General features: G+C 40.8%; 1 protein-coding gene across 2 annotated transcripts; it reads right to left on the reverse strand.

Moving 5' to 3' along the window:
• Positions 1 to 2233: 2233 nt before the first annotated feature.
• LOC125163256 (cytochrome P450 2U1) lies at positions 2234 to 27198 on the reverse strand. 2 transcript variants are annotated; one of them, XM_047854772.1, is made up of 5 exons: positions 26621 to 27198; positions 8392 to 9027; positions 6315 to 6476; positions 4357 to 4524; positions 2234 to 3594 (listed from the first exon to the last, which is right to left on the reverse strand). In XM_047854772.1, exons 1-5 carry the CDS (start codon positions 27108 to 27110, stop codon positions 3416 to 3418), a joined length of 1635 nt encoding a protein of 544 aa, XP_047710728.1. In that variant the 5' UTR covers positions 27111 to 27198; the 3' UTR covers positions 2234 to 3415. The 2 variants fall into 2 exon arrangements, with proteins under 2 accessions (XP_047710728.1, XP_047710729.1); XM_047854773.1 differs by lacking the exon at positions 6315 to 6476.
• Positions 27199 to 27383: the final 185 nt, after the last annotated feature.

The following is a 27383-nucleotide window of genomic DNA, read 5'->3' on the forward strand; positions in this document are numbered from 1 at the left end:
AAATAAACAGAATAACCATAGATAGTAGGGAGGGCTGTGGAGGGACTGAACTGGGTGATGAGATTAGGGAGCGGCCATGTAGGCTGCTATAATAAAAATACCAGACTGGCTGTCCTATAAACAACAGAAATATATTTCTTACATTTCTAGAGGTTGGAAGATTCAGGATCTGTTGAGAGCCCACTTCCCAGCTCACAGATAGCTGTCTTCACATTGCATTCTCACGTGGTGGCAGGGCAAGGGAGCTCTCTGGACCCTGTTTAATAAAGACACTAATCCCATTCATGAGGGCTCCACCATCGGGACCTAGTCACCTCCTAAACGTCCCACTCCAAACACCACTGCATTGGTGATGATATATGAATTTAGGGGGCACACACACATTTAGTCTATAGCAGGGAGTTTTTCAGAAGGGCCACTTTAGGTCACTCTGAGCTGTGACAGTAGGAGGGAGAATGGGCCATGGAAGAAGCTGGCAGGGGGCTCATCTGTAGGCAAAATTCATAGGTTGTGGTATTAAAAGAAACTCTTCCCTCAGAGCTGATAAGTGGAAGAGAGACAAGCACTCAACACTTTGCCACAAGGGGCTTTGCCACAAGGGGCTCCCGCAAATAATGCCAGATTTGGGTGTGAGAAATCAGAGACATGAGCTGTGATACCGCCCTGAGAGTTACTGTGCTTTGAGCAGTCTCCAGCCACGCTTCTGTGTGGCCATCCCTCTCTCTTTGGAAGTCTGCTGCCTCTTCCATTTCCTAACCTGACATCTGGTTTAAAATATTTTTTGTTTAGCAGTTAAAACAAGAAGAAGAAGAAGAAAAAAAAACCCAGACATGATACTAATTTTAATTTCCATTAAAGTTAATTTCCATTAAAATTAAGTTTAATAAGAGCACCAAAAATTATGCTAAAAAAGAGGACTAAAAATTAGATATTAAGAAGATATATAAAACAAAATACCATTATTTTTACATTTCAAATAAATCATAAAGTACAAAATCATAAAATGTCAATATATAGAAGGAAAGCATTAACAGTCCTTTCAGTGACTTACCATATAAAGAGGTATTTAAAGTGCGACAGTCTGAGGCATTATATTTAAGAGTTTAATGAGCATCTGATTCCAACATAATCTCACAGAACAGTTTTGTTTTGTTTCAAGTAAGCTACAAACTGGTTAGGAATGTTGAAGATGTATTTATCAATTAAGGAGTAATAAACTTGCTAATGTGACATTATTAGTGCAATTCAAAAGCATATAAAATTCCAGATCAGAGACAAATTGCCCTGTTCAAAGTGCGTTAACCACACATGCATCGTCTCATCAAAAATCTACACAACAACCACTCCATTTGCTCACAATTCCGGGGCATTTAGTTAATTAGTTTTTCTTTTTTAGTCGATAAAAATCCTCAAGGCACCTAGAGATTTGCCTGCCTTTCACCTATCTGTATTGAAAACGCAGAGTAGGCTCTCACGGGATCAAGTGGTGCAGTACAGAGAAGTGGTTCAGAAAGAACCCTCTGGTCCTAGGGACTGGTAGGTTTGAAATGAACAAGGTTACTTTCTAGCTATGTACCTTAACTTCTCCGACTTTCAGCTCTATCACCTACAAAATAACATTTCTTAACAGAGTTTCTTTAAGAATTATGTAAGCATGCCAGTAAAGCATGAAGTAAGTATGGGGCCAGCATGAGGAAAGGTTCCAAACTGTGGTTGTTCATATTATCATGATTGCTTCTATATAAGGAGTACTATGGAAGAATCAAGGAAAGGGCTGATCATTCTTTGGAGCATATCCTCAATGGGGGAACTACCTGGCATACTAGGCAGGATTATTCCTCATTGTACAGGTCTGCTCAGACATTTAGCATCCTGGCCACATGGCAAGGCCAATAGCACCCTCATCATTGTGACACCCAAACATGCACTTATACATTTCCAAACATGCCCTGGAAGGAGTCATTACCTTTTTTGAGAACTGCTATTCTAGAGGGACCATCTTTATTAAGAAGCAATGTAGTTCTTGGGGCACCTGGGTGGCTCAGTTGGTTAAGTGACCGACTCTTGGTTTCAGCTCAGGTCACGATCTTGTGGTTCATGAGATCGAGTTCCGCATCGGGCTCTGTGCTGACGGCACCAAGCCTGCTTGGGATTCTCTCTCTCCCTCTCTCTCTCCTCCCTCCCCCCCCCCCCCCCCCGCCACTAGTGAGCGTGTGTACACACACTCTCTCTCTCTCAAAAATAAAGTTAAAAAAAAAAAGAATGACTCTTTGTCTTTGAGAGTACTCAAAGATGAGACATATTAAGCCTAGTGGAAGAGAGAACACAAAAGGGATGTTCAGCACAGTTTGAATCTTTCCCTGATGAATCCCAGTATCAAAATGCCCAAGCTCGCTATTCAGGGCTCAAGTCAAAAGGCAGAGCTACATCTCTGCAAGTAGCTGAGCAGAAAGGAGCTCTGCCTTGAAGCCACCTCTTCAGCCAGGCTCACAGTTTCTAAAGCTGAAATAGAAGGTAGACGTACGGGGCACTGGGTGGCGCCCAACTCTTGATTTCAGCTCAAGTCGTGATCTTGAGGTTCACGGATCGGGCTGCACACTGACGCCTGCTTGGGATTCTCTCTTCTTCTCTCTCTGCCCCTCCCCCGCTCACGCGAGCACATGCAACGCATCCTCTCTCTCTCAAAATAAATAAACTTAAAAAAAAAAAAAAGAAGGTAGACATATAAATTCAAACAATAACCTTTCCGCTACACACTGGACAAGGGCACTTGAGTCCATGTCTACAAAACGTAAAAACTACATCGCAAACAAAAAAGATAACAGTAACAGAACAAGCCCTTCCACCAAACCGACATAAGATCTGTTCAGAGAAAAGCTCTAACTCATCATTGCCTAAACCCACATCCTTCTCTGACAAAGTATTCAAGTCTGAACACTACTTTCGTGTTGTCACAGGTCTTAAACTGGCAGAACTTCCTTCTACTTCTGAATTTGTTCTCCAGAAAATAACAGTGTTTTGGTGAGGTCAGTAAAGAAAAGATACGGGGTATTTGCCCTTCTTTAGTGCTGAAACATAGAGAAGGAGAATTTTCTTAACCTCATTTTACACACAGAATGACTGAGGCACTGAAAGATGAGAAGCAATGTTCATTGGTGGGAGCTCCAATAAACTCCATAAACTCCAGATCTCTTCTTCCTGATCCAGCACTTTGGTCCCCATTCCGTAAGTCACAGATGCACATTACTAAAATGACAGACACATCCTGTTGAAGAATCAAGCTCCACCCTCTTTCCGGTCTCCCTCTCATCTGAGCCTGACCCGGACCCACTGCGTTGCTGGGTCTGCTGTCAACTGCAGAGGAAGAATCTGGTCAGAAGGAGATGTATTTACACTCTCTTCTTGGGCACGTTCTTTATCTCTTTGAAATGATTATATTAAATGGATGTGGGGCTAAAGTTAGACCATATCTTCCAGTCAGGATGGGCTTCTTAGAATCCTTCGGTAAAGCAAATGTGAAACTCTGCATCAGGCTCACAAACATCAGAAATAATTCCATCTTTGCCAGCTGTTCTCCCATACACACGCGCTTCCCTAAAAATGAGATCAGAAAAGAAAGTTGACACTATAAATACCACCCTGTTTCCTATCTCAAGAAGGGCAATTGGCAATGGTATATGAAATATCTCAATTAAGTGTTTTAAATGCAGATATAGAGAGTTTTAAAACAAAATGGTCATATATACCTCATGGCCTCCCAAAGTATATGCTGGTCCGAATTTCTACACACTAAGTTCACATTTTAACTCCTACTCATGAAAACTTATCCTCATTCTAGACAGGAACTAGAGACAGATCTAGGCAACCCTGTCTCCTCCATACCTTCTTATGGCTTTCCTTTGGTCTCAACTGGAAGATTAAAGAGAGAATGAGTCAGAAGACAATGTTTGGAGCATTCCTTTCTATAGACAGAACCCTACATGTGCTCATACAGGTTTCTAAAAGAGGGACTGGTGAGATTAGCAAACCCAGCCTCTCAGTCACCAGCACAGCAGAAGGTCACACAAGTTGCTCTTAACTCCAACAATTTCCTGGGACTCAAACAATCACTTGGGCAGCTCAGAAAGGAAGATTTCTAGTCATATCTCGGGATTTAAAACCAACTGCTTTCATTTTGTTTTTAAAATCTGAAATAAATGCAGGGGGCTGCATTTAATCTCAATTATTTACCTCTTCTCTTATGTTTGCTTGTCAAGATGGAAATGTTTTTAAAACAGTTTTATCATGAAATAATAAAAGATTCTTTTAGTCTTCCCTCTTCAGTTATGCCATTTAGAAAATAAAAGTTTAACTGACCTATCCCAAAAGGAATAAATGTTTCTTTTTTAATAAGTTGTCCCTGATCATCCAGAAATCGATTAGGGTAGAAATCATCCGGTTTCTCCCAAATGGCTGGGTCTCTGTGTACTGACCACAAGTTGGGTAATATCACTGTGCCTTTAGGAATGGTATATCCTTGGAGCACTAAAACAAACAAAAAAAACCAGTGTCATTCAACTAATAGTTCGCGGCAAACATCACTATCTGAAAAAAAAAAAAAATCCGGTTACATATCTAGCTACTTAATTTGTGGAGACTAAACACTGAGGTACTTGAGGGTTGGGACAAGATGCTATCAACACCATCTCAGGACCCCAGCCTGAGACGAGGCACAGGAACTGCTGTAATAGACACAGAGTTAATGAATCAAATCAAACCATTAAAACATTATAATTAAGAGAAAACACTGAAACAGAAATCATAGGACATTCCAGGTAAACTTCCCAAAGAATTACAAATTCCTAATATAGTTGACCCTTGAGCCATGTGGGGGTTAGGGGCACTGAGCCCCTGCATAGGTAAAAATCTGCATATAACTTTTGATTCCCCAAAACTTAACTCCTAATAGCCTACTGTTGACTGAAGCCTTACCAATAACATAGGTGATTAACAAATATTTTTGTATTATTTACTGTGTTTTTATAATAAATAAAGCTAGAAAAAAGAAAATGTTAGTAAAAAGTCACAAGAGAGGGGTGCCTGTCTGACTCAGTCAGTAGAGCATATGACTCTTGATCTCCGGGTTGTGACTTCGAATCTCACATTGGGTAGAGATATTACTTAAAAATAAAAGTCCTTAAAATAAAAAATTAAAAAATAAAAACTTTGCTTTAAAACAAAAATCATAAAATACATTTACAGTATTGCACTATAAAAAATTGGCCTATAAAAGGACCCATGCGGTTCAAACCTCATGAGTCAACTGTATTTTATGGTAGTAAATGATAAAATAATGAGTATATATATATTTTTTATGCATTCAAGATATACCTAACTTTTTCTTAATTTCTTCCATATTTCTAGGCTATACAGTTCATTCATGAATTTTTTCAAACTACTGCAAAACTCTAAAACTTTTCCCAATACATTTATTGAGAAAAGTCCATGTGTAAGTGGACCCACTGTAGTTCAAATCCATGTTGTCCAAGGGTCAACTGTACAGGGAAGTCAACACTGCTTTTACCACTGACAAGTTCATGTGCACCGTAAACAACACCCAAGATACTGCACACACAGTGCATCTAACTAGCACAAGAAAAACCATGAAGTGATCCAATGTCATTTATAAGTTCTTGCCTCTTACAACTGTCTTATAACCATAGTTAAGCTCATTACATCATGGGCTATCTCCAGAGGAGGGAAGTTCCTTGTTCTGAGGAATTTTACATAAAGTCTGAGTGCTTACATGTCAAAGACATGACCACAAATGGACACATTTCAATGTAGGTGTGAAGTTGACACAGGTGCCTTTAGAATCAGATGGGCTCTTCTAATTCTGTAATATTTATGCTTCAGTTGTAGAACTCTAAGAGGTAAGGTAGGATAATTCCCAGTTAAAATGCTTAATTTCATTTTAGGCTAGCTCTTCTGACCTCCAAGAAGACTGAGAGGTAGGTGCCTTTGTTAATTCTGGAGTTTTTTCTGCCAATGCAGCCATCTTAAATGGCAGCGTAATTTGTCTGACAATGTAAGTGTGCATGCTCTGAAGTCTAGAGAGCTATTTATAAAACAAGCTGTGCTGGAACACCAGGATGTGAAAAATGGACAACTGAGGGCTGAAGTATCCACTGGACATTTAATTATCCACAATACAACGTTACACCCTCAGGAGAATCAAGCTGGGCAATGGTCATCACGCCCTCACCTAAAATTCTTTGGACTGGAAGGCTGGGATTCCCTCAAGGGCATTCAAAGGAGAAAGACACTGGACTTGCCTGTTTTCTCTGAGGTCATATGAGGAATGGCAAGTGGCACCACCACAGTCAGCCTCTGCACCTCCATGATGGTGGCTTCTGTGTAGGGCATCTGGGCCTTGTCAGTGAGGGAAGGGACTCTGTCAGCACCAATGACCCTTTCAATTTCTTCCTGAACCTTTTCTATTAAAAAGAATTAAAAAAGGAAAGAATAACAAAGAATAAACCATAAGATAAGCTAGAAGAGTTGAGACTGCCTTCTTATGCATACTTCCCATACGTGTGTCATACACACAAGCGATAAGTTGGCAGTTTGGACCTGACTCAGCCTCAGAGCATAAAGCATTGGTCATATATTACAGGTAGAGGCAGTTAGTCCCAGGGACCCTGTACCACCCTGTGACTTTGAAGGATAGCAGAACAGATAGAAGGGTAAAGGAGAAAGCATTCTGGATTCAGGAGTACTCTCAATCATTCTCTCATATGGACACTTGTTTTGACTCTCTAAGCTTGTATGTGACAACGTGAGTTATCCCAACAGGGCCCCCAGTGATCCCTGCCACTTGGTGTTCGCGTCCTTGTACAGTCCCCCTCCACTCTGTACTAAGTTGATCTGTGTGACCAACAGAGTAAAGGAGAAGTGACACCATGTCAGTTCTGAGCTTAGGTTATAAAAAACACTGTGGCTCCTGTCTTGATACTTGTTCTCTCTTGGGTCACTCATTCTGGTGGAAGGCAGCTGCCAAGTCAAGCAGCCTTGTGGAAAAGTCCAAGCGGTGAGGCCTGCAGCCAATAGTCAAGTGCATGAGTCATCTTGGAAGTGGATCCTTCAGTCTCAGTCAATCCTGCAGATGACTGCAGCTTCAGCCAACATCTTGACTATAACTTCATGAGGAATCCTAAACCAGACCAGCCAGGCTAAGCTGCTCCTGGATTCCTGATCCTCAGAAACTATGTAAGATCGTAAAATGGTGGTTGTTTTTAGATGCTAAATGTTGGGATAATTTGTTACTCAATAGTGAACAATAGTGCAGAAGGCATAATCTCATTTACAGTACACAAAAAATGGCCTCTCAAAGATGTCCACACCCTAACCCCCTGGAACCTATGAATATGCTCCTTTATGTGGCAAAAAAGACCTCACGGCTGTGATCAGATTAAGGGCCTTGAGTAGGGAGGATTACCCTGGATTTTCTGGGTGTGCACTAATTACTTGGGTTTTAAAATTGGAGAACTTTCCCCAGTTGAGTTTAACGTTAGAGGGAGATGTGACTAAAAGAAAATGATCACAGTGCTTCAACATCGCTGGGTCAGCGATGACAAGCGGGGCCAGGAGCCAAGGCAGCTGGAAATGGATTCTCCTCTAGAGTCTCCAGAAAGAAAGGCAGCCTTGCCAACATCTTCATTTTAGCCCAATGAGACCCAGAAGTTTAAGATAACAAACTTGTGTTGATTTAAGTCACTAAGTTTGTGGTTATTTGTTATAGAAGCAGTAGAAAAGTAATATATACTGTCCTCTTTTGTATTCTTCCATTATGAACTGCCAGACACTCTGTGAAAGTCACAGAACTTCTCTGGGTCTTCGTTCTCCAGTTTCAAAACAAGATGACTGGGTTCAGACAATCATTATGATTCCCTTCAGCTCTAAATTGTCCTTCTTCTCTAAAGCAAGTATGTATGCAAGCAAGTATGACATTAGTCCCACTGGGAGTTTTTCTGTTAATACCTTACCAACTCCCTATGAGGTTCAAGGATTTCCATTTTGTTTCCCAGCCTGAAGACATCGCTTAGAGCTAGAAGCTACAGCATCACCAAAGTTGCTGATACTGATTTAAATAGTCTGGCTTTGGGGAGCCTGGGTGGCTCAGTCAGTTAAGCATCCGACTTTGGCTCAGGTCATGATCTCTTGGGTCATGAGTTTGAGCCCTGTGTCAGGTTCCGTGCTGACAGCTCAGAGCCTGGAGCCCGCTTCGGGTTCTCTCTTCCTCTCTCTCTGCCCCTCCTCTGCTCCCTCTCTGTCTCTCAAAAATAAACAAACATGAAAACAAAAATTAAATAGCCTGGCTTTGCCTGAATAAAGGAGACATCTGTTAATTACCTTGTATGTCGGGGTTCAGTGACATATAAAGAAGGCACCAAAGCAAGGAGTTAGTTGTGGTATCAGTTCCAGCAATGAAGAGATCCCCAATGATATAAAATAAATAATCTTCATTAAAGCTACTATTGCTATTATTTTTTCTCTCCTCGTCCACGTGGAGAAGGTACATGTCTATGAAATCCTGAGGATTCTCCACATCCAGAGACTCTCGATGGTCTTTGATGATTTTTTTAAGGAAAGTGGTAATATCCTTTTCAATCTGTCTTAATTCTTTAAATGGTCCAAAGGGAAGATAATAAAGCCAGGAGCATATGTTGACCAGGAGGAGCTGGGTGTTGAGACAGATTTCTAACGCTCGTGACATAAGATTGAGCATTTTCTTAAACTCACTATTGGTATAATCAAAACGCTGGCCAAAGCACAGGGAGCAAATGATGTTAGAGACAGCATTGTTGAGAATGGGGAAAGGGTTGAAGGGGTCTTCTCCATGCTTCTGCATTTCCTCTTTTATATATTTAAACTCCTCAATAATCTTGGGTTCCAAGCTAAGTTTTCCCAAGCCAAAATGACGAAGAGTTGAATGAGAGAACTTCCTCTGTTGTCTCCAGACTGGACCATAATGTGCAAATACAATCCCTGCAAAAGGACACCAAGAAAAGGTAAGAGAGAGCGATGCCTGATAACACTTAAAAGGACTTACAATGAAGTGTGTCCTGTATTTGTCAAGTCACGTGTGCACAGTTCATCTACATACAGGTAAAGATCACCAGCCAAGAAGAATGATTAGCGAAATTTAATTATCAAGATAGCGTATGTTTCTAATAATAAAAATCCCATACAATATAGCTTATAGATGGGAACCCCCAGTGAAATGAAAAGCAATGAATTTCAATTTTTAGAGTTAGTGTAAATTTCTTTTTACTTATTTTAGTCTTAATTTTTTTTTAATTTATTTAAATTCAAGTTAGTTAACATATAGCATAGTATTGGTTTCAGGAGAACTCAGTGATTTATCACTTACATACAACACCCAGTGCTCATCCCAGCAAGTGCCCTCCTTAATGGCCATCACCCATTTAACCCATCCCCCCACCTACCCCCCCCAGCAGTTTGTTCTACGTATTTTATTTATTCATTCATTATTATTTAATTTACATCCAAGTTAGTTAACATATAGTGTGATAATTATTTCAGGAATAGAATTTAGTGATTCACCACTTACATGTAACACCCAGTGCTCATCTCAACAAATGTCCCCCTTAATGCCCCTTTGCCCATTTAGCCCATCCCCCCACCCCAAATCCCTCCAGCACTCCTCAGTTTTGTTTTCTGTATTTAAGAGTCTCTTATGGTTTGTCTCCCTCCCTGTTTTTAACTTATTTTTGCTTCTCTTCCTTTATGTTCATCTGTTTTGTATCTTAAATTCCACATGAGTGAAGTCATATGATACTTGTTTTTCTCTGACTTATTTCGCTTAGCATAATACCTTCTAGTTCCATCCACATTGCTGCAAATGGCAAGATTTCATTCTTTTTGATCACTTAGTAATATTCCATTGTATACATAAACCACATCTTTTTTTATCCATTCATCAGTCGATGGACATCTGGGCTCTTTCCATACTTTGCTATTGTCAATAGCACCGCTATAAACATTGGGGTGCATGTGCCCCTTCGAATCAGCACTCCTGTATCCTTTAGATAAATACCTAGTAGTGCAATTCTTGGGTCACAGGGTAGTTCTATTTTTAATATTTTGAGGAGCCTCCATACTGTTTTCCAGAGTGGCTGCACTATAGTTTGCATTCTTATCAGCAGTGCAAAAGGGTTCCTCTTTCTTTAGCGTAAATTTCTGAATCTTATGTTTCATAAGAGTAAATCCAGGCTTAAAAAATATTTCAGGCTGGGGGCGTCTGGGTGGCTTAGTCGGTTAAGCATCTGGCTCAGGTCATGATCTCGTAGTTTGTGGGCTCAATCCCTGCATGGGACTCTGTGCTGACAGCTCAGAGCCTGGAGCCTGCTTCAGATTCTGTCTCCCCCACTTGTACCCTGTCTGTCTCTCTCAAAACTAAACAAATATTAAAAAAAAAATTCAGGCTGGATATACCCATATTCTAAAGATTCTGAATAGAAGGAGGCAGGGACAATACCTGATTGTGCTGACTATTAAAATCCCAGCATCTGGCATCATTCCGAGTATACAGGAGGAGCTTGTCAAATATTAGCCAAATAAATCAACAGTCCCACTGGACTGTAACACTCACCATCAGTTTGGAACCGAATAGCTGGCAGGTAATCTAAAATGTCTGTTGTCAGCAACAGCCCTAATTTAAAAACATCTGAACTCAAAAGTCATCCACAACTATACCTCATTTGATTCTCACTTATGTTATACATCTCCCACCATCAAACCCAACAGAATTGTTCCCAGATGTATCAATTTGTTTTCAAATATTCCTTATTTCCTGTCACCTCTTTCACCCTTTTATTTTCCATGGTGCCCTTTATTGTTTCAGCTGGTTCTCCTTCTTTGCCATTTTTAATCTACTTCATTTCTGCTATCTTTGAGTATCACTTATTTAACAAATATTTCTGAATATTGAGTCAGTGCCAGGGACCGGGATGCTGTGAATCCAGCTGAGGATGAAATACAGACCTTTCTCTGTGGTTAAATCTTATCACAATATTTAATACCTTTACAAAATGCCTCTCAATGTAAACATCTGTGTGGTCAAATGAATCAGGCGATTTATCAGCTCTGCTTTTATCCTTGGACTCTGCCACACATCTGCTCAAATCTGCTGCTTCTAGGCCTTCTATTCAGGTGTGTGACGACCTCTGTGGGGCATCATTAAGGAATTATTTTAGATTCTCCTGTGCTGAACCCATTTCCAGGATTCTACTTCTTCCTCTTTCTTGTTTCCTTCCCTTCTTTTGCTAAAGCAAGAATGCATGGGCAGCAAATTTCGAAAGATTGTTTTAGAAAATGTGTTTATTTTACCTTTTCTACTTCCTCAGAATTTTGAAGACATTGCTAAGAGTGGTTTGGAAGTCATAAACACGTACTTTGTTAATATGACTAGACTTGCCAAATTACTCTCCAAAGTGCTTAGAGCACATTGTCTTAATTACTGTTACTTTATAAGACAGAAATAGACTTCACAGTGAGTCTTAACATCTAATAGGGAAGTCCCCCCTCCTTATTCTCTTTCAACATTGCTTTTTAAATTATTCTTGGCTCTTCACTCTTTTATAAAACTTTAGAGTCAGCTTGTCAAACTCTATTAAAAAAAAACTTTGAGGTTTTCATTGGAATTGCATTTAATTTATAGATTTGAAACTGTCTTCCTTCTGATAATTGAAACTGCTTGCAATAAAAAATAAATCCAATTTTGGTTATATAGTGTTTTATGGTTTTTTTTTAATCGATGGATTTGGTTTCTTGTATGTTTTCTTAAATTCATATTCATAAATGAAATGGCCAATAAATTTCTTTTTTCTCATAATGTACTTGTCTGGATATACTGGCCTTCTAAACTAATCCAGGGTATATTCTTTCTCTCTGGAAGAATTTGTGTAAAATTATGTTCCTTCTTTTTTCTTCTGAGTTTATGCTTTTATTCTTTTCCAGATGCATAAAGTTGGCCATCTAACTTATTACTTTTCAGACTTTTATCCTAATACATAACTTAGGGAGCTACATTTGCCTCTGGGTACCGCATTAGCTGCAGTCCACAAGTACTGTTTGCAAGTATTTTCATTATAATCTTAAGTTAAAATTTTTTTCTATTATGATTTTTTGCCACCTAAATTAATTTGTCTTCTACTGATTTTTGACGTTAATGAGGCTTGCTTTTTAGCCTAGTATGTGATCGATTTTAATACAATTTCCATTAAAATTCAGAGAATTTTTATAGACTCAATTGTGGGGTACAGGGTTCTCTATATGTCCAACACAAAAAACCTGATAACCATTGGAATCAAATGGTACATTTGTACAAAGGTACAAAATCAAATTTTATATCCTTAGCAAATTTGATCTTCCTGCTCTCTCAGTTATTCAAATGCTTATGTTAAAATATTTTGCTATAATGGTACATTTATTGATTTCTCTTTGCAGTTCTGTAAGTTTTGCTATAGAATTTTGCAATGTAGCTGCTTATATCTGTTAACTTATCTTTGCTGTCAGATACCTATATATGCTAGAGAACACTGTTAGGTATATGCAAGTTCCAAATTATTATATCTTCCTCTTCCTGTTCTCATCATGTAATTCACTAATTCTTAATAATAAGGTTTGACTTAAAGTATATATTGTCAAAAAGACATCAGCTTTTCTTTTAAAAAAATTTTTTTAATGTTTATTTATTTTTGAGAGAGTGTGAGTGGGGGAGGGGCAGAGAGAGAGGGAGACACAGAATCTGAAGCAGGCTCCAAGCTCTGAACTGTCACCACAGAGCCCGAGGCAGGGCTCGAACTCACAAACCTCGAGATCATGACCTGAGCTGAAGTCAGATGCTTAACCAACTGAGCCACCCTGGTATCCCAACAGCTTTTCTTTTTAAAGTATTATCTTGGTATAACATTTTGCTTTCTTTCACTTTGAATTTTAACGTACACTTATGTTTGGGGTATTTCTCTTTTTGGAGGGAGGGTATGTCTCTTTTAAAATGACATACATTTGGGGACACCTGGGTGGCTCAGTCCGTTGAGCGTCCAACTTCGGCTCAGGTCATGATCTTGCAGTTCATGAGTTCAAGCCCCACGTTGGGCTCTTTGCTGACAGCTCAGAGCCTGGAGATTTGGATTCTGTGTCTCCCTCTCTCTCCTGCCCCTTTCCTGCTCATATTCTGTCTCTCAAAAATGAATAACTGTTAAAAAAATTAAAATAACATACATTTGAATTTTTAAAAAATCCATTCTAGCAATCTATCCTTTAGTCAATTTAGTCCATTTATATTTAATATAATTATGAATTTATTTCTAATACATTATTTTGAACTTTACCTGGCTGTACCTATTCTTTTATCTCCTTCCTTTCTTGCCTTCTTTTGCATTAGAGAAACAAAGTGAATACTCACCCTTAAATTTTTAACACAGTTACTTAAAGTCCAGAATAATGATCAGCAAGCTTTAGCCCACAGGTCAAATCCAGCCTGCTGTCTCTTTTTATATGGCCAGTCAGCAAAGATGAATTTTTGCATTTTTAAATGGTTGGGGAAAAAATCAAAACACCATTTCATGATATATGAAAAAATATGAAATTCAAATTTCAGGGTTTATAAATAAAGGCTACTAGAACACAGGAGTTAACGAGCCACTATAATTCATTCACATATGGTCCATGGCTGCTTTTGTACTAAAATGGCAGGGTACTTGCAACAGGGATTGGAAGTAGCAGAGAACACTTTCTCTGCCAGAGTCCAGGCCAAGACAGACAATTTTCCTTATTTTCTTTTGTTAGTGGCCAGGTTTGTTGGGTGTTCCTTGTCAAACTCAACCTCACACTCAAAGGGAAGCTCTTCAAGAGTCTTCTGTCTACAGCAACTTTTCATCTTGTGTGATGCAAGATCATAGATCTCTGCCCTCACTCCACCCACTTCACATCCCTGGCCAAGAAGTCATTTAAACCCAAGATTGTTCAGGGCACCTACTTTCTGTTTTTTGGCACCTACTTTCTGTTTTTTGAAGGGGTGGGTATGGTGAAAAGGGACAGTCTAACTATATTTTGTATGCATTTCAAACAATCACTGTTCCAGCCCACTGGCTCATACCCATCTCCTGTTACCACTGGTATCTCCAATTCCTGAGACTTTCTGGGGTTCTGCAGGATAAACTGTCTCACACTCCACTAGTACCTGCCCCCAGTGTAGACCAATTAGGGGTGGTCATCCTCCACTCTAGGAAGTCATTTGCCAATCCGATGTCTACTTTTTGTCTTCCAATGTTGTGGCACAGAACTGTAGATCCATTTCATTCTGGGTGGAGTGTGTGCTTCTGTTAAAAGTCCCTCTGGTTTGAGATGGCAAACCAACACATGAAAAAATGCTCAATATCACTCATCATCAGGGAAATACAAGTCAAAGCCACAATGAGATACCACCTCACACCTGTCAGAATGGCTAACATTAACAACTCAGGCAACGACAGATGTTGGTGAGGATGCAGAGAAAGAAGATCTCTTTGTACTGCTGGTGGGAATGCAAACTGGTGCAGCCACTCTGGAAAACAGTATGGAGATTCCTCAAAATGTTAAAAACAGAACTACCCCCTGACCCAGCAATTGTACTACTAGGTATTTACCCAAAGGGTACAGATGTGCTGTTTTGAAGGGACACATGCTCCCCAGTGTTTATAGCAGCACTATTAACAATAGCTAAAGTATGGAAAGAGCCCAAATGTCCATTGATGGATGAATGGACAAGAAGATGTGGTATATATATACAATGGAGTATTACTCAGCAATCAAAAAGAACGAAATCTTGCCATTTGCAACTATGTGGATGGAACTGGAGGGTATTATGCTAAGTGAAATTAGTCAGTCAGAGAAAGACAAATATCATATGACTTCACTCATATGAGGACTTTAAGACACAGAACAGATGAACACAAGGGAAGGGAAGCAAAAATAATACAAAAACAGGGAGGGGGACAAAACATAAGACTCTTAAATTTGGAGAACAAAGGGTTACTGGAGGGGTTGAGGGAGGGTTGATGGGCTAATTGGATATGGGGCATTAAGGAATCTACTCCTGAAATCATTGCTGTACTATATGCTAACTAATTTGGATGTAAATTAAAAAAATAAATTAAATTTTAAAAAGTCCCTCTGGTTTGGTATGTGATTATCAAGACAAAAAAGAAATGGAAATGTCTTAACCATTCCTGAAACTAGAACACTCCCTTTAATAAAGCCCCGTAAACTATTTCCTAGGCAACCACAGCTTAGTCACTCTTCCTGCATTTAACCATGGCCAACTCTTGCTGCTTTCAGCATTCAGAGGCTAAGCATTGTTAGGTCCCCTTCTTTTTCCTTAGAAAGATCTAGTCTCTCACTCTAATTTCAGGATTTGATACTAATTTTAACTGTCGTCTAATTTAAGATATCACATACGACATCTCTGCTTTGCTCTATTTCTTAAGGAACTTTATTTTTCTGTTATTAGGTTCTCAGTCTTTATGATCTACTCACCATCTTTTAAACTACACATATATATTTTAGAAATATTTTATCAAGTAAAACACCCCTTTACTATCGGCTTTTCCAATATTTATTCAGAGTCCCCTATATACAAGTTACTTAGGGCATATTGATTTAAAAGAGCCATCGTCTCTCTTTTTAAGATGTTAGTCGTTATGGGAACTTAACCAACAATCCAATACACTGTTGTATGTTAGATTGTATTGAAGTTACATATTGTATTGAATGCTGTATGTTGGATTGTACTTTGGCTGCATAGTTGGAATGTACAGTATTGAATGTTTTATGTTGGACCATATTGAATGTTGCATTGTTGGGATGCACTGATTCAATGTTGTATGTCAGAGATGGACTGAAGTTGCAGTGTAGACAAAGGAAGGAGCGCCGTGTCAGCTGAGGAAAGGCAGCACTTCTCAGAAGAAAGGACACCTGAACTGATGCTGCATTTGTAAATAAAGATGTGCATAGGGGTGCCTGGGTGGCTCAGTCGGTTAAGCATCTGACTTCAGCTCCGGTCATGATCTCACGGTTTGTGAGTTTGAGTCCCGAATCAGGTTCTCTGCTTGTCAGCGCAGAGCCTGCTTCAGATGCTCTGTCTCCCTCTCTCTCTGCCCCTCCCCAGCTCGTGTGCACACATGCGCACTCTCTCTCTCAAAAATAAATTTTAAAAAAATTAAGAAAATTAAAGATGTGTATGAAGGTACATTTTCGAAAAACAACTTGAGCAAAGTTAAAGAGGCTGTTTCAAGAAGGGCTAAATTATTATTATTTTTTCTTTCTCAAGTTAGCTAACATACAGTGTAGTCTTGGCTTTAGGAGTAGACTGCAGTGATTCATCACTTACGTCTAACACCCAGTGTTCAGCCCAACAAGTGAAGAAGGGCTAAATTATCTTTAGAGGGAAATCAGGTTTAGATAAGGCAAGGAAATGGAGAGAACCTTCTCAGAAGAGGCTAATGTTTGAAGACTGGGATATGTGACAACAGGTTGACAGGTGTGAAGTGCAAGACAAAAGAGGTGACCAAAGAGACTGCCTGAGAATGCTAGAATGAGAGGCATGGACAGAATTAATGGCCCAAGGCTTTGAACTTTACAAAACCCTAATGTTTTGGAGCCAGAATGGCTTATGGTCCTAGGAGCGTCTGAAAGAGGTTCAGGCACATCCTACAGTTGTTAACATCTCCATTCTTAGCCCTGAAAAGCAATGGTATCTGTGGATGTGTACAAAGACTTCACTTCAGGGAGGATAATAACACTAAAAAATAAAAATGCCTCCAAAGCAAAAATGAGGACTCTTGGGTGGGAATGACAAAAATATATCCTTAAGTAGGTTTGGCAAAGAGGCCGATTAGGCTGCGCAACCAAAAACAAACAAACAAACAAACAAACAAACAAACAAACAAACCAGGAAGAGCTAGGGGTCATCACCTCAGAGAAGACTAAATGCCACACATCTCTTTCTCACTGCACCCATTTTCAAATGCTTTCTGCCTGACTTCACTTTTTCCCACTGCAAACTAGCTTTTCCAAGCATCAGGAGCTATCTTCAGATGCCTAATCTCCCATTTTCCCCACCAGAGAGAAAAGGCCTCTATTCTTCAGATCTGACTTTAAAAAAATGCTGGGGGAGGATTCAAATGCTTCAGTCAGGTATCCCCTGGTGATACCAATTTGGAACACCTTAAGTTTATTTTGTGACTTGAGGTTTCCAGACCATGCCATGAACATAAATTCTTGAGTTCGGTGCCCAGCCTACAAACTAGCCACTGGTACAGAGGTAAGATATTCTGATCAAGTCACCTTTGATCAGGGTTCTAACCCTTGCCTAATCACTGCTGTCAGAGAAGGGAATTCATATAAAGACATGGCATCTCACGTTCCAACCACAGTTAGTGGGTACAAGTAAGTGGCGAGGACGAAGAGCTCCTCAAAAGGGAGTCTTCTACAGAGGAACAGGTGCCACACAGTTGAAACAAAAATCCACTTTAAACCAAACACGGCATAAGCTAAACCAACTGTGATAGATTCTCACAAAGGAATGTTGTACAGCTCTTAGGATCTTTGCAGGAGAATAACTAATAATGCAGAAACATGTTCAGAAAATTTAAGTGACAAAAACAATTTTAAACAATTCTGAAAACAATTTTAAAGGGTGTGAATACAATTCCATTTAAAAAAATTTTTTTTTCAACGTTTATTTATTTTTGGGACAGAGAGAGACAGAGCATGAACGGGGGAGGGGCAGAGAGAGAGGGAGACACAGAATCGGAAACAGGCTCCAGGCTCCGAGCCATCAGCCCAGAGCCTGATGCGGGGCTCGAACTCACGGACCGCGAGATCGTGACCTGGCTGAAGTCGGACGCTTAACTGACTGCGCCACCCAGGCGCCCCTACAATTCCATTTTAAAGAAGAAAATACACTGTTTAAAAATGCATGCACATTTTTGCTTTTAATTCCCTTGCCTTTGGGGATGTGTCAAGTAAAAAATTGCTGCGGCTGAGGTCAGAGAGGTTTTTTCCTGCTTTCTCCTCTAGGGTTTTGATGGTTTCCTGTCTCACATTCAGGTCCTTTAGCCATTTTGAGTTTATTTTCGTGAATGTTGTAAGAAAATGGTCTAGTTTCAACCTTCTGCATGTTGCTGTCCAGTTCTCCCAGCACCATTTGTTAAAGAGGCTGTCTTTTTTCCATTGGATGTTCTTTCCTGCTTTGTCAAAGATGAGTTGGCCATACGTTTGTGGGTCTAGTTCTGGGGTTTCTATTCTATTCCATTGGTCTATGTGTCTGTTTTGGTGCCAATACCATGCTGTCCTGATGATTACAGCTTTGTAGTAGAGGCTAAAGTCTGGGATTGTGATGCCTCCCGCTTTGGTCATCTTCTTCAAAATTACTTTGGCTCTTCGGGGTCTTTTGTGGTTCCATTCAAATTTTAGGATTGTGTTCTAGCTTCGAGAAGAATGCTGGTGCAATTTTGATTGGGATTGCATTGAATGTGTAGATAGCTTTGGGTAGTATTGACATTTTAACAATATTTATTCTTCCAATCCATGAACATGGAATGTTTCTCCATTTCTTTGTATTTTCTTCAATTTCCTTCATAAGTTTTCTATAGTTTTCAGCATACAGATCTTTTACATCTTTGGTCAGGTTTACTCCTAGGTATTTTATGCTTCTTGGTACAATTGTGAGTGGGATCAGTTTCTTTGTCTTTCTGTTGCTTCATTATTAGTGTATAAGAATGCAACTGATTTCTGTATATTGATTTTGTATCCTGCAACTTTGCTAAATTCATGTATCAGTTCTAGCAGACTTTTGGTGGAGTCTATCGAGTTTTCCACGTATAGTATCATGCCATCTGCAAAAAGTGAAACCTTGACTTCATCTTTGCCAATTTTGATGCCTTTGATTTCCTTTTGTTGTCTGTTTTCTGATGCTAGCACTTCCAACACTATGTTAAACAACAGCGGTGAGAGTGGACATCCCTGTCGTGTTCCTGATCTCAGGGGGAAAGCTCTCAGTTTTTCCCCATTGAGGATGATATTAGCTGTGGACTCTTATGATGTTTAAGTATGTCCCTTCTATCCCGACTTTCTTGAGGGTTTTTATTAAGAAAGGATGCTGAATTTAGTCAAATGCTTTTTCTGCATTGATTGACAGGATCATATGGTTCTTATCTTTTCTTTTATTAATGTGATGTATCACATTGATTTGCTAATGTTGAACCAGCCCTGCAGCTCAGGAATGAATCCCACTTGATCATGGTGAATAATTCTTTTTATATGCTGTTGAATTCGATTTGCTAGTATCTTATTGAGAGGTTTTGCATCCATATTCATCAGGGATCTTGGCCTGTAGTTCTCTTTTTTTGCTGGGTCTCTGTCTGGTTTAGGAATCAAAGTAATACTGGCTTCATAGAATGAGTCTGGAAGTCTTCCTTCCCTTTCTATTTTTTGGAACAGCTTGAGAAGGATAGGTATGATCTCTGCTTTAAATGTCTGGTAGAATTCCCCAGGGAAGCCATCTGGTCCTGGACTCTTATTTGTTGCAGATTTTTGATAACTGATTCAATTTCTTCGCTGGTTTTGGGTCTGTTCAAGTTTTCTATTTCTTCCTGTTTGAGTTTTGGAAGTGTGTGGGTGCTTAGCAATTTGTCCATTTCTTCCAGGCTGTCCAGTTTGTTGACATATAATTTTTCACAGTATTCCCTGATAATTGCTTGTATTTCTGAGAGTTGGTTGTAATAATTCCATTTTCATTCATGATTTTATTTGGGTCATCTCCCTTTTCTTTTTGACAAGCCTGGCTAGAGGTTTATCAATTTTGTTTATTTTTTCAAAAAAACAACTCTTGGTTTCATTGATCTGCTCTACAGTATTTTTTAGATTCTATATTGCTTATTTCTGCTCTGATCTTTATTATTTCTCTTCTTCTGCTGGGTTTGGGGTGTCTTTGTGTTCTGCTTCTATTTCCTTTAGGTGTGCTGTTAGATTTTGTATTTGGGATTTTTCTTGTTTCTTGAGATAGGCCTGGATTGCAATGTATTTTCCTCTCAGGACTGCCTTTACTGCATCCCAAAGCATTTGGATTATTGTACTTTCATCTTCATTTGTTTCCATATTTTTTATAAATTTCTTCTCTAATTGCCTGGTTGACCCATTCATTCTTTAGTAGGGCTAAAGACAAAGGCAGTACATAAAAATACCAATAATGGCTATCTCAGAATAACAATGATCCCAAATGGCTTTCAATTCTTTTTGGAAAGAATTGAAAGGAATTCTTTTTTTTTTCCTCTTCCACATGTTTTACAATAATAAACATAAAGCAAAAGTACTTAAATACATTAAATTTGATGCAATTTATATCCATCACATGTAAGTTTTCTTCCTCCTGACATAGAGAAGGTGCTATCTACCCAGTGATTACATTTGCCCTTTCCTTCCATGGAGTCATAGAAGTGTTCCTTTTAGTGGGAATTCAGGCCCTCTTGCTACGAGTACATAACTATTTCAAATACCTATTTTACTGCACTTACTACAAGATTTGGTTATCCTGTTTTTCTTATTTTAGTTTAGTTTAGTTTTGAGAAAGAGAGACAATGCACACAAGCAGGGAGGGAAAGAGGGAGAGGGAGAGAAAGAATCTTAAGTAGGCTCCACACCCAGAGCAGACGACCCTGAGATCATGACCCAAGCCAAAATCAAGAGTCAGACACTCAACCGACCAACCGAGCCACCCAGGCTCCCCTCCTCATTCATTTTTTTTTTAATTTTTTTTTTAACATTTATTTATTTTTGAGACAGAGAGAGACAGAGCATGAACGGGAGAGGGGCAGAGAGAGAGGGAGACACAGAATCGGAAGCAGGCTCCAGGCTCTGAGCCATCAGCCCAGAGCCCACGTGGGGCTCGAACTCACGGACCGCGAGATTGTGACCTGAGCTGAAGTCGGACGCTTAACCGGCTGAGCCACCCAGGCACCCCCTCATTCATTTTTAAATTCCCCAGATGAACTTTCATTTTCTATCTTCATCTCCTAATTTCATTTTGCATCTTGTTCCCCTTTAAAGTAGTCAGTACTGACTGATCTATACTCTGCTCTTAAATTTCTTCCAAATTTCCTTTTATGTTCCATTTTTTTATGGCTCTGCAATTTGCTTTCACTCTTGCTCCAAGTTTCTAGCAATCTCTTAAAATTAGAAATAATGTAATTTCTGGGGCGCCTGGGTGGCTCAGACAGTTGAGCGTCAGACTCTCAATTTCAGCTCAGGACATGATCCCAGGGTCATGGGTTCAAGCCTGAATTGGACTCTGAGCCAAGCATGGGGCCTGCTTAGGATTCTTTTTCTCTCCTCTGCTCCTTGCCCCTGCTCATGCTGTCTCTAAAATTAAAAAAAAAAAAAAAAAATCTAATTTCTATCAACAGAGAAATAGATAAACCAACTAATAACAGCTGGAATAGAAATGGTACTTTAAATATATGACATATATAAGTTTTTTAAAAACATACCAAATAAAACTATGTATTGTTTATGAATGTGAAGCAAATCTGAATGGTAGATAAAGAAATTTATATGCTCTCTGAACTTTATATTTGAAATGTTTTATAATAAAAATGTGATGTACACAAACCTTTTAGAAGAACCTTTGACCACACTTAGGGTAAAGCACTTTTGGTAGCCTTGACTCTGACTTTGTAGCTTTATTTTCTATTCCTGCTCAGGAAAGATTCAGGTAGACTGATGAGAATGATGGGCATAGCTAATGTAAAATACCTTTATGGCATATCTAGCTTACTAGAGTTTTTATTGGCTTAAAAAGAACATCAACTTTCCCAAGCATATTTTGAAAAATTCAAATATAATAACTTCCCCACATTCTAGAACTTTTCGGCAATGTGTTAAGTCAAGTATTTCCAGCCTGTCTCTGAACATCACTGTTTATAAAACATTCCTTTCTCTGCTAGTCTCACTAACTTTAGTACCAATGTTCTTTAAAAATCTTTTAAATTATTTTTTAAATTTTTTGAGGGAGAGAGCATGTGTGCGCAAGTGTGTGAGTGGAGGAAGGGCAGAGGGAGAGGAAGAGGGAATCCCAAGCAGGCTCCAGGGCCAGTGCAGAGCCAGACCCACGGCTTGATCTTACCACCATGAGGTGGATACTCAACCGACTGAACCACCCAGGTGACCCTAAAAATATCTTGTACTAAATATTTAATAATGCTATTGACCTCTAATTCCTAATACTGTTTCTCTTTCTCCTATACATATTTCTCTTCTAGACAATTTCACATTTTCTAATTCTGCCATTGGAAACAGTAGCCAAACAGCGTGAACACTCCTCAAGTAGTGCTGAGCTGCTCAGCCTCTAGCTCTCATGGCCTCTCCTTGAGGCTGATAACTTCAGGCTATCCATTTCTCGATTTGTGACATCTACTCAGAATTTGTCTGGTCCCTCATCCTTTGATGGGCATCTTGAAATAAGCTCATATTCTCCCCTTTTATTCTTCACCTTTGAACAATTTCCATTAAAAAAATTCCTCAGCTGTCTCCATTTTCCTATTCAGATGACCTGTTCTCTACTCTAAGTTAGCCCCACAAGCATCTCCTTTGCGACCTATGGTTCTTCCTTTACCTTCTCTTGTCAACTGCCTCCACCACAGCAACTTTTCTCAGCTCACAGCACACTGCCCAACACACACCCATTACAATACCAGACCAGCATCACCTAAAGAATCCTAACTGTCTCTTGGGAGAATGAATGCTTTGGTTGAGATGCTGAAACACCCAGTTACCCCAGGCTCCCAGGCCTTTCCTATATAAAGATCTAATAATAAGCTGTGATTCAACTAATACTTAGAAACTTATTATAGGGGCAGCGAGGTGGCTCAGTTAGTGAAGCATTGGCTCAGGTCATGATCTCAAGGTCCTGAGATCGATCCCAAGTCAAGATCCATGCTGAGCATGGAGCCTGCTTAAGATTCTTTCCCTCCCCCTCATTCTGGCCCTCCCCCACATACACATGCTCATGCACACGTGCACTCGCACTCTCTCTCCCTCAAAATAAAAAAGAAACTGCCTTATTACAGATTTTTGAGCAAACCATATATTCACCAAGAAGGACCTCAAAGAAGAAAGTCTAATTCACACCTTAAAAATATCTAGAGGAAAAGACATGCAAGAAAATTACAGTATAATGTGTTACGTGCATCAACAGAGGTTTGTATGCATAGATTCATTCATTTTTTGATTACCTATTCTGTGCCAACTAGTGGGGATACAGTGGGTAACAACATGAACCAAACCTTTGCCCTCACAGAGTTTATATTCCATTGGTAGGTGGGGCTGGTAATAGGCTAAATATTTTCAAAGTGTTTAATGAGTGAAATATGAAAGAGATAAAATAAGTTGTGATATTGAGCAGTGTCTAAAATAGGACTGAAAGGTGACAATTAGCCTGAGAGAGGATAAGGAGTCAGTCATATGAAAAGTTATTCTAGGCCCAAGGACAACAAACCCAGTAGACTGAGGCAGTCACAAGCTTGCCAGGAATCTGCTTAATTTTTCTAGAGCAGGTTGAAATGTATGAGTCAAGGCAGAATGGAGAGAGAGAGAAAGTGAGAAAGGCAGGCAGGGCCCAGATTCTTCCAGGCACAGTAGGTCCAGGATGGAGTTGGAGGCAACTGGTTTCAGCTGGGGAGCAACATGGTTTGATTCATGGTTTTTTTGTTTGGTTTGGTTTGGTTTAAGTTTATTTATTTATTTTCAGAGTGAGAGAGAGGAGAGATAGAGAGTGCAAGTGGGGGAGTGGGAGAGAGAGAGGAAGAGAAAGAGAATCCCAAGCAGGCTCTGCACTGTCAGCCCATAGCCCAACGTGGGGCTTAAGTCCTTGAACCCTGAGATCATGATCTAAGATGAAGTCAGAAGCTCAACATCTGAGCCACCCAGGCACCTGTGATTCTTGGTTTTTAAAAGAGATCCCTTTGGCTGATGTGTAGATAAAAAACTCGATGGGACACCTGGGTGGCTCAGTCGGTTAAACGTCTGACTTTGGCTCAGGTCATGATCATGCAGTTCGTGGGTTCGAGCTTCATGTCAGGCTCTGTGCTGGCAGCTCAGAGCCTGGAGCCTGCTTCGGATTCTGTGTCTCCCTCACTCTGTCCCTTCCCTGCTCTCTCTCTCTCTCTCTCTCTCTCTCTCTCTCTCACACACACACACACACACACACACACACACACGCTCTCTCTCTCAAAATAAATAAACATTAAAAAAATAAAATAAAATAAAATAAAATAAAATAAAATAAAATAAAATAAAATAAAATAAAATAAAATAAAACTGGAGTAGAAACAAGTAGGCTAGGGAAGTGGCTTCAAGTATCAAATGAAAATGATGGTACCTGGCAAGAAGGTGCTGACAATGGAGATCAAAACAAGTGGATGGATACAGAACTGTTTCTGCAGAATTGACAAGACCTGCTGACTGACTGGCAGGGGGTGGGAGGGGGAGGGGCTTCAGCCCAAACAGTGGTGTCATAGAGAAAGGGTAGCTCCCCTCTCCCTGGCAGAGAGGTATGTTGGGGAACACATTCTCAAAGAGGTGACATTTAAGCAGGTTTGAGAAACAGAAAATAGCAAAGATGACGTGGGAAGATTGGAACCTTGTTCATTGCTGGTGGGAATGTAAAATGGTGCAGACACTGTGGAAAACAGTAGGGTAGTTACTCAAAAAATGAAATACAGAATTGCCATATTATCAAGCAATTCCACCTCTGGGTAACTACTCAGAAGAATTGAAAGGAAGGACTTGAATGGATATTTGTATATGTACCGTGTTCATAGCAGCATTTTTCATAATAGTGAAATGGCAGAAGTATCCAAGCATCCATCAGGGGATAAACAAAATGTGTTATATACATTCGACTGAATAGTATTCAGACTTAAAAAGGCAAGCAATTCTCACACATGCTACAACATTGAAAAGGCTTAAAACATGGGGCTAAGTGAAAGTGTCAGTTACAAAAGAATAAATATTAGATGATACCAATCATATCAAGTACCTAGAATAGTCACATCCATAGAGTCAGAAAATAGAACAGTGGTTGCCAGGGGATAGAAAGAGGAAGGAGGGTTTTTTCTATTTTTTGTTTTAAATTTTTAATTTTAAGTTTTAAGTAATCTCTACACCCAACGTGGGGCTCAAACCTACAACCCCAGGATCAAAAGTCACATGCTCTATGAACTGAGCCATCCAGGTGCCTGCCTCAAGGAGGGTTTTTTTTTAAGTTTGTTTAATGGTACACAGTTTCAGTTTTGCAAGATGAAAAATATTCTGGAGATAGTGGTAATGGTTTCATAACAATGTGAATGACCTAATGTCACTGAACTTAAAAATGGTTAAGATGGCAAATTTTATGTGTATTTCACCACGATGTGTTTAAAAAGACAGAAAAGAAAAGAAGAGAAAACAGGAGTTTTCCAGGCAGCCATGAGGCTGGAAGAGAATTCTAGGTAGAAGCAGCAGCATGTGTGACGGCATGGAGACCATGGGTTACGAACTGTGACATGTTCTTCAGTGGGACATTTAAAATATTATGATCACCACTGCTATTCATTAAAATCCTGAGGGAAAACTCTGGCTTAATCAGATTCTTAAAAGCCTGAATCTTTTTATGTCGCAGTCCACATTCTCCTAGATGTCAGTTTCGTGGTAAAGACCCCGCTTCCAGGCCCAAGATTGCAAAATTCTGTAGCCCCAGTTGTGATAAGGGCAGTGAAAAAAGTACTTGTGCAAAGAAACTGGTTCCAAAAGGGAGCTAACTTGGAGAGGGAGTGACAAAAAGCTTCCAGAAGGAAAGACTGACGAAAGGCAATTAACATATGAACTCAGACAAAAAAGTCTGGGACCTATGCCAGCCAGTAAGACAAAGGGTAAGACTGATAAACAAAGGAGGTGGGAGGATTGGGTTAGGGAGAGGGTAACCCAACCATCAAAACTGCCCAACTTGGACTTCCATAAGCAGAAATCGCAGAGGTTGCAAACCCAGTAAACTAGGTTTGCCAATAGGCTCCTAACACGTTTTCTGGACTTTCTATCTTATGGGGAACTATCTTCTTAAACGCTTTCATTCAGAACACAGAAGGTGTAATGAATATCCCTGCCTCCATCTAACACAGCCAAAGGCCTTGTTCTGGAAAGGACAGACAGGAAAGATAGAGCCTGGCTTTCACACGTCTCCACCCGCGCCCCCGTCCCCATTTCCCTTCCTCAACTTTCCAGTGGGTTTCCCACTTCTTATCTTGGAATAAGAACGAGTCCCTCATCCATCACAGCTCGATACGATCTTAAAGGCACCAGGAAAAGGAGGCGTTGCCGCCGCCCTCCTACTTTGGAGCTGCCTGCAGTGAGCCGGACTGGGTGCGCGCGGCTGCAAAGGGCACAGGAACCACAGCCCGGTGCACCTGGCGCCCCATGCGCCGCATCGCGCGTTCACACGGCCCGCGACCCTCAAGGCTCCGGCGGCCGAGAAGCGGCTCACCCTTCTCCTTGGTTACGAGGGAGACGAGCGGCACCCGCGGGCGGTCGCTGAAGATCTCGGCCTGTTGCACCAGCGCCTCGCGCACGCTTTGGAAGTCGCTGAGGACCACCACCAGGTAGTGGCCGATGAAAAAGCTGAAGACGTTGCCGTATACGCGGGCCAGGTCGGCCAGGTACAACTGCGGGCCCAGGGCCGAGGGCTCCACTCCTGCGGCCCTCGCCCGGCGCTGCAGCCAGCTCTTCCGTCGGAGGAACGGTGGCAGCAGCACGAAGCCGAAATTGCCCACCACGGGCCAGGGCGTGGGTCCGGGGGGGATGCCCCGCGCCCGGTGCCGCCACAGCCAGCTCCAGCCGAGGAGCACCGCGAGGCCGAGCAGCAGCAGCGCGCCGCCGGTAGAGTCCAGCCGCAGCAGCCCGGGAGGCGCGTGCAGCAGGCGCAGAGGCCAGGGCGAGACCTCGGCCAGGGCCTGCGGCAGCCCGGGAGAGGCCATGGCCTGCGCGCCGGCGTCCCCAGCCTCGACTGCACCGGCTCACCCGGGGCTGACCCCTGGGAGAGCGCAAGCAGACACCGACCCGAGACGCCGCCTGCGGAACACTAACTCCACGGGAAGGAGGAGGGGCAGGGAGGGGAGCGGCGAAGGGCGGTTCGGATTGGCTGTGCCCACCGCCTTCCCCGCCCTCGTCTCCAATCAGCGACGCCCGAGCAGAAACGGGGTCGCGCTCGCACCGCTGTAAAAGCGGTCCACGGATGGGCGGGGCGAGCG

Source organism: Prionailurus viverrinus, chromosome B1 (genome assembly GCF_022837055.1).
Source record: "Prionailurus viverrinus isolate Anna chromosome B1, UM_Priviv_1.0, whole genome shotgun sequence".
NCBI classification, from domain to species: domain Eukaryota; kingdom Metazoa; phylum Chordata; class Mammalia; order Carnivora; family Felidae; genus Prionailurus; species Prionailurus viverrinus.